At 38.7% G+C, this 7900-nt stretch overlaps 1 protein-coding gene across 1 annotated transcript in view; it reads left to right on the top strand.

Annotated features, from left to right (window-relative positions):
- The first annotated feature begins 7449 nt into the window (after window positions 1-7449).
- LOC133010375 (inactive N-acetylated-alpha-linked acidic dipeptidase-like protein 2) overlaps window positions 7450-7900 on the top strand; it is a 310384-nt gene continuing 309933 nt past the window's right edge. The window contains exon 1 of the mRNA XM_061077932.1: window positions 7450-7618. Within this exon, the coding sequence (XP_060933915.1) occupies window positions 7450-7618 (169 nt within the window). The remainder of the gene's footprint in view (window positions 7619-7900) is intronic.

The following is a 7900-nucleotide window of genomic DNA, read 5'->3' as shown; positions in this document are numbered from 1 at the left end:
TCAAATCGTATTCAGTTCACCGCTCTGCGTACTCACTGAAACAGCACCAGAACTCTCCAAACAGTTCATCTACTCCCATCTTGTTCAATAGGTGCTGCTTGACATCGACCCTGAGAAGATTGACTTAAATCAAATATTCAGTTTATGTCCATCTGAATTTATCTAATCAATTCTATGTCTCTGTTCGTCAAAAGTTGAATCGACTCAATATTATGGTCTATGACTGGTTATTAAAGGTTCAGCTGTATTTTTACCCTGTGATAAAGGCTAATTAGCAGCTGTTAGCCTACTAACACTCTGAACTCTAAATTATTTCACATCTAGCAAAAACAAAGCAACACCGTGTTCAGTACAGCCTTACGAAGCTGCTAGGATGGTGGAATACTCTGTTAGTCAGACATTTATAGTATCATTATAACTGTTACACTCCTATAAAAAATAAAATAATACCCTTGTGTCGCCATATGATTCAGCTCTAACGTACCTGCATTTAATCAGAGATGTCGCATTCATCACACATTTTAAGATTATATTATTGTTTTTGACACATTCAGTAATACGATGATTATGGGATTTACACTCTATGACCACCTCTCGAAGGTGCAGTCGATCATGAAGAAATATGCAGTGAGCCTTTCAAGATGCAGAGCAGTGTTTCTTTGATTCTTGACTGAACATTGATTCGTGTGAGAATTCTCCAGGGAAAAAAAAATGATTAAAAACTAGCAGAATATGAATGAAGTAGAGAGCCTGGGTAGACATAAAGGGGTAATACAATATTATGCATTCAACTGAAATAATACATATTTAATGTATAAGAATTTAAATAAAATGTTATAACAATATAAAGACAACAATGTCACTAATCCCTTCACTATTATAGGAGCAGGATTCACTTGTGTAACTGTAATTACTGGGACTGCTGATTCTGGGAGATGCACCTTCACCTGTAGTAATGAAACCTTGGAGAAGGGGTGTGTGTCATTGGCCATTACAGGCTGAGTCACATTTTATGATAGAGCAGTGAATGGCACAGAAATGCCAGCTGTCAGTCATCCTGTGGTGACTCATTGGCTAGAGCCTCTCTACAGGCAAGAACTTATGAGGAGTCATTTGCATTTGTAGCCCTTAACGCAACCCAGAATGCTAATGTTTTACAAGTTTACAAAACTCGAGATTCACTTATGTCTAATCTGTATTGGGCAATAGGAGCTAAACAAAAACATTATTATTAGTAGTAGTATTTTCAGCTTTTTACATTTTTCAAATTATTGTTGTAAGAAAGTCGACCACTCCAGTTAGTTAGCTATGTCAATTGTGTCATTTTTAGTGAAATGTTTCTCTCAAATTCCAGTAGCACATTGACAAATTACATGTGCCCACAAGAGGGAAAGGAAAGGAAAGAAAGTGCATGATGTTACAAGACTTTCACTCTCTGGTGGGGATAGGTATCACACTAAAAGCTCACTGCTGTGGCTGCAGCCGGAGGTCAGCAGCTAAATTAACTTTTGTTCCATTTTCTTGAGAGGATCCTGCATCTGCATTGAGCCAGAAGTAATGGAAGTGTGGTGGAGCATTGAAGATTGATGCCAGGGAACTCCCAGACCTCTTCCCTCTGCGTTTTACCCTCTCTCCTTCATGTATAAATACTTTGCCGCTTCTTTTCTGCCTTTTCTGTTTTCGGCCGCTTTTCTTCATGTCTTTGCCACTGTCTCTGTCTTTTGCTCATCCCTCACTGACTCTATCCTCCCTCCTCTCCCTAACTCTTCATCTAATTGTCTCCATCTGTGTGTCTTTCCACTACCATTCTCCTTTCCATCTCAATTCGATCCCCAACCTGCTTACGAACACAAAAGTGGCCACTCTGTCTAAACAAGGACAGTTCACCCAGGTGTCTGTGACCAAGTCAGAGCTGGATTGTTCTGCAATTGTCCGATCAATAATCATGTGGATCTCCAATAGCCGTGTTATTATTGCTTGCCTTCATTTAAAAGAGGATGCCATGACAACTTGTGGCCAATTATGGCCTAATTATAGCTTTAATAATCAACATTCACAATCCTGATGTTCCACAGCCTGAACAGCCATACTGTCATTCAGTACAAATATAATTGTTTGTATTGATTTGTAATTTAGCTATAGAACAGTTAAATTGTTGGTGCCTTACATTTGTTAATTTGTCAAACTACCTGGACATTTATTACAATAGCTTACAGTCTGGCTCACCCCGTCTCTTAAAATATACTTCTAAACTAAAAGTCATATTCTTAGTCTTATTTTTGCTTACAACATTTATTCAAGGCCAGAAGCTGGGTTTTTACGCGGAATGCAAACACTGGGCTCCAGTGTCCTGTACTCGCAGCTGGCTGTGTTGAATTGAATAGCATAGCATTCATATAAAACAACATGGCATTTTTTAACAGCCTTCTGAGATTAGGGCCAATCAAGATGAGTGTGATACGTTTAAAGGAGCACAAACTAGCCGGAGCATTGTTTTCCCATACAGCGGAATGATAAAAGGTGCAACCAGACTGTCCATTCTCCAGTGCTGTCCCAGAGCTGTGGAGATGGAGGTCTGGCTATGTGAGACAAGTCAAGACATGCAATTGCTATAATTATTATTGTTATTATTATTATTAATTGGAGATAATAAACAGATGACACTTAAAATAAATATTATGTTGGTTGCAGATTCTCTACTGAAATCCAGCACTGGATAAACATCTCCTTTGAAGAATTTCCTATGGAAATATTCACTATATACATCTTAAGCTTTGAGCTTCGCCTGAACATGCTTCTTTTTTTCTCTTTGTTGTACCTCCATGAAGAACTGGCACTCCTACCACTGTAATTGCAGTAGTTTGTGTGTGTCTCACTGAGTTTGCCTGCCTCAATAATTCGCAGTTCTTGTTAATTCTTTCCATCTCTCGCATATACACTGTCTGTTGTATTCCAATTGTGACAAGGCTCTGGATTAAGTACAATTCCTGTGAATCTGAGAGGTTTTTCTGCAGCACTTCTTTGCTACTGATGTCTAATTAAACCCATGAGATTTTGACGTGTCACATTTTTGCTTAACACAATGGTGCACTTTGGGGTCAAGTACCAAAACTCTGACATCCTCTTGCACTGCTCAATCATGAAACTAAATTGAGATGATTTTTCATGATTATGGTGCTTAGGAACATAGAAGCAGGTCCTGAGTGGACTCTCGAAAACAGTACCGGGACGGTTGTGGCAAATTTTAATTGGTCTGGCAATTTCAAGCTAAATACTGCCTTAAAGGGATAGTTCACCCAGAATTGAAAATTCACTTATCATCTACTAAACATTAGGCCTACGGAGGGGTGGGTTAAGTGTTTAAGTCCACAAAACACTTTTGGAGTCAAGGGGTAAACAGTGTTGCGCCGAATCCAATACATTTGAAGAAATTATTGATCTATCTTCAGATGTAAAACAAACTGAAGAAAAGTAAACATAACATGCCTCCATACTGCTCATGTGGATTCATCCAAGTGCCAGAAGGGCCCCACCGCATTTGACTCAAACATGTACACCAAGTTTTAAGCCTAAATGTCTGCTGATATCTTCAGTCGAGGTGCCTTCAGGGACCGTCAGAAATGCTAATGTCCATTGGCTTAAACCACGATGGAAATTACCTTGTTTCAAGTCGAATATGAATGTTGGGGCTTTCAGACACTTGGATGACACCCACACGAGCAGTTTGGAGGCATGATATGTTTTTTCTGTTGTTTAATTACGCCTGAAGATAGGTCATTAATGTCTTCAATTGTATTGGATTCGGCTACTACACTGTTTATGCCTGAGACTCCAGAAGTGTTTTGTTGACTTCACCAACCCCTCCCTCGGCATAGTAGTGAGTAGTTAATTCAATCGTTTGATTTCTTGGGGAAAAACCCCTTTAAGGCCAGCATCAGAGAGCTACGAGATATTTTTACAGTGCTGCTTCAAGTAGCAGCAACAAAATCTGAAATTCAGAAACAATTTACACTGATGTAATGTGGTCACAGAATTGTGTTTGTAGAATGTTTTGCAACGGCTTCAAATTTGACTTAGCCAATCATAATCAAGGACTACAACCATAATTAAATGTAATTCGAGGGCCCATTGTATTAAAATTAATTACATGCCTCCATTGACAGTGTATGCATAGTGACCAACAGATTACAATTTGAGTTGCTCAATTTCCCTTGCACCCAAAAACAAATGATCCTGACTTTGTCATTGCTATAATTGCTATAATCCTTTGGTGAAAAAGCAATTGCGATACCAACCATTTAAAGAGATGCACATTGAAATATAACTTACTTGAAGCAATATAACGTGTTTATAAAGAGGTGATTTGTTTGCTCGACTAATAGGACAATTCAAACTCATTACATGTAAATAAATATTGTCTAACTGATGTCCTGACACATTAATGAGACTCTAACTGCTCCTAACAGCAAAAATATTACTCAAACCATCAGGTTGCCAATATTAAATTGTGGTTTATATGGTGCAGTCTGTATTATTGCAGTTACTTTTTTCTCTTTGTTGTACCTCCATGAAGAACTGGCACTCCTACCACTGTAATTGCAGTAGTTTGTGTGTGTCTCACTGAGTTTGCCTGCCTCAATAATTCGCAGTTCTTGTTAATTCTTTCCATCTCTCGCATATACACTGTCTGTTGTATTCCAATTGTGACAAGGCTCTGGATTAAGTACAATTCCTGTGAATCTGAGAGGTTTTTCTGCAGCACTTCTTTGCTACTGATGTCTAATTAAACCCATGAGATTTTGACGTGTCACATTTTTGCTTAACACTCAAAAATGCAATGGTGCACTTTGGGGTCAAGTACCAAAACTCTGACATCCTGTTGCACTGCTCAATCATGAAACTAAATTGAGATGATTTTTCATGATTATGGTGCTTAGGAACATAGAAGCAGGTCCTGAGTGGACTCTCGAAAACAGTACCAGGACGGTTGTGGTACAAATGATGCACAGGTTGGTTGATATTTGTGCAGACATAATCAATGATTAGAGGGTTTCCTGCAAAAGATTCCTCACCATGATAATAAAGATGCGCTTACCTTCACCTTTGTCAGTTGGCGGTTCCCTGTCAGGCTGCCTTTCTCAATTACAATCTACAAAGGTCAAGGACAAGAAAATGAGAGAGTTGGTATCTTCCAAACACAACCATTTGTTTGGTTCAGTGCCAGCTTTACAAGGAAAAGAGAGCCACCTTGATTTCCTTGAGGGAAATAAAGAGCGAATAACAGACAGTGTTGTGTAAAATGAGCTACTATCATTATGTATATAAATAGTTGTAATTTGGTAACCAAAGTCATATCAACTGTCCACTAACTCTAAAGATTCATTTAGGGGTAGTTATTCTTCCCCGTACCCATATTTGAATGCACAAGTTCACGGTGAAAGTGGGTAAAACATGTATGTGACGATGAATATAATATTGAAATATATTACATTATGAATTCTACGCTTTTTGACAGTAGTGTGTCTTTATATGTGCCAACTCCCAAACTCACTGTCATCTCCCTTTATCGTTAATTAAATTAAAGGTCACCTTGAAAATTGCAGGTTCCTCATTTAAATAAATCTTCTATTTTTCTATTGAGCAGGATTCATTTCACTGCAGTTTTAAGCCTGTGAAGGTGGCTCAGTGAGCACATCCAGGTGAACCAGGGAGAGGTGATTGGCAAAGCTAAAACTAGTTGGCCATTCAACTCTACCTGGATTAAAAGGGCAGCAGCAGAGCTGCCACATAAAGGGAAGGACTGAGACACAAGGATAGAGAAAGACTTCAGGAGTAACACAAGGGATGAAGACAGACACACAAGGAGAGCCTGGAAGAGGCTGAGCCGAGAAACCAGAAAAGGTTGTGGGGGACAATTCATGTTGGTTTCAATTATGTTTGCTCACGTGTGGTGGAAGAAATAAAGAATGCTGAAAAGCAAATGGTTTGTCTCTGAAAGTTGTGGTGAGACCCAATCCCAATGTCCCCTGGTGAGGTTTAATGTTGTTGATTAGAAGCTGGTTGTACTTTGCAACATAAAACAGCAACCCACATTCACCATCTCCTACTTCAGGCCACATCTCCTAGCAACACATGTTATGTACTTCTATCGTATCCAAGATCTAGTACTTAAATATATGCCTTCATCTAACTTCACTTCCTTTATTGCATTAATGCGTTTAATGCAGTGTCCGCAGCACCCTGCGGTGCTTTTAGTCTTCATATGTGCTAAGAGGCTCTGGTCTGTCACAGCTCAAGTAGCTTTTAACCACATTTATGACATTTTCTACTATATCCAGCCCTTATGCAACATCCATTACCTAGAGTTCAATGAGAAGTCTTAATCTGACCCGGGTGGTTTATATCCACACTGATATTACACTGCTTGGGTTACATAGAATGTACTTCATGTCTAGATCAATTTGTTGTGTTACAAAAAGATAGTGATGGTACGGTCTTTTTGCTGTTTAATTAGTTGTCCATTAAAAAAGTTGCATGTTGCACAACATCACTCAACTTCAATTGACAGCACACTACATTGAGTTTTATTCTTTATTAAAACCACATAATTTATCTGTTAAAAACTGAAAATGTCAGTCTAAAAATCTTTGTAACTGTTTGGGTTTAGCCTAAAATCAATTCAACAAGATTTACTGTTGTTTTGGTTTGTTGTCGTCACACCCAGTTTTGCCAGATGGTAAATGTTGTAAATGAAGTATCGTCGAAGTAGCTTAAAATTATCCTATTTTGAGAAAAATCGGTGTACGCAACCAGAGTAAGGATGGGATGCTCAATACCAACACTTGGAAGCTATGTCAAGATTCCAAAGCGTTTCAGTGTACAGCAACGATCCTTTCATGGCACAAGACTCTTAATCTGAAACATAAATCAGAAAGAACTTGTGTTAAGCAGTCGACACAAGTCACAGCATCATCATCACAAGCTTCATTCTCTGGAAAGACGTCACCTGAGAAGAGATGCCTATATACAGATGTGATCTATATTTTACTATCCAAATAACAACTGATACAAGTGACACCAATAATGTGTCACAAAATGATCTAATTATCGTACATTATGCATTATTGAAACGTACAGAGGATAAAATGATCGTACAAATATGATAATGATCGTACATCTGGAAACACTGGCCACACCCTACATTTGCTTTTTTTCAATTGTCATTGATTATAATATGATAAATGGCTGTCCTTTATAAAAATTATCAGGAAATTAAAGGATGCAATTTCAATGCAATGAAACCAGTTATTCACTAACAGAGAACATGTGACTGTGTTTGAGATTGAAACTTTGACTTTCAACATGTGTGGGGCTAATGCTAATGTCCATGAACCCAGGGTTTTAATCTGTGTAAGTAAAAATCCGATGTATGGGTTCCCAGGTGTCATCATGGCATACAGGAAAGTGTGTGACGCCCAGGGTGGCCCACTGGTCGGTGAGGGTCTGCACTGCTCTGGAGGTCTGGATCTGGACTGGGACCTGGACAAGGAGGAGCTGCAGGAGCCAAGACCAAGCATGGACCGAATGCAGATGCAACATATAGACTGCCAGAGATCAGGTAGGATTTGGTTGAAATGGTATATTCTCCCAATTTCCTATAAACTCAATGCCAGTTAAGATATCTGCCAATGTGGTAAAATAAAGCAAAAAGCTCCAATAGGCCTTTTAAGTGATTTAAGAACAGCTATGGCTCATCATTAAGCAGACTTTCAGAGCATGGTTTTATAAAATGTTCACAAAATAGAGATTTTAGGCTTCCATAAAAAATGAATGGCAACAAGGTCTTTGACACTGGAAAGATGCCTTTTAGTTGTGTGACTGTCCAATGTCTTTGTTCATT

Source organism: Limanda limanda, chromosome 9, assembly GCF_963576545.1.
Source record: "Limanda limanda chromosome 9, fLimLim1.1, whole genome shotgun sequence".
In the NCBI taxonomy this organism is placed as follows: domain Eukaryota; kingdom Metazoa; phylum Chordata; class Actinopteri; order Pleuronectiformes; family Pleuronectidae; genus Limanda; species Limanda limanda.
The sequence above is the reverse complement of the archived record's forward strand: the minus strand, read 5'-3'. Positions and strand labels throughout refer to the sequence as shown.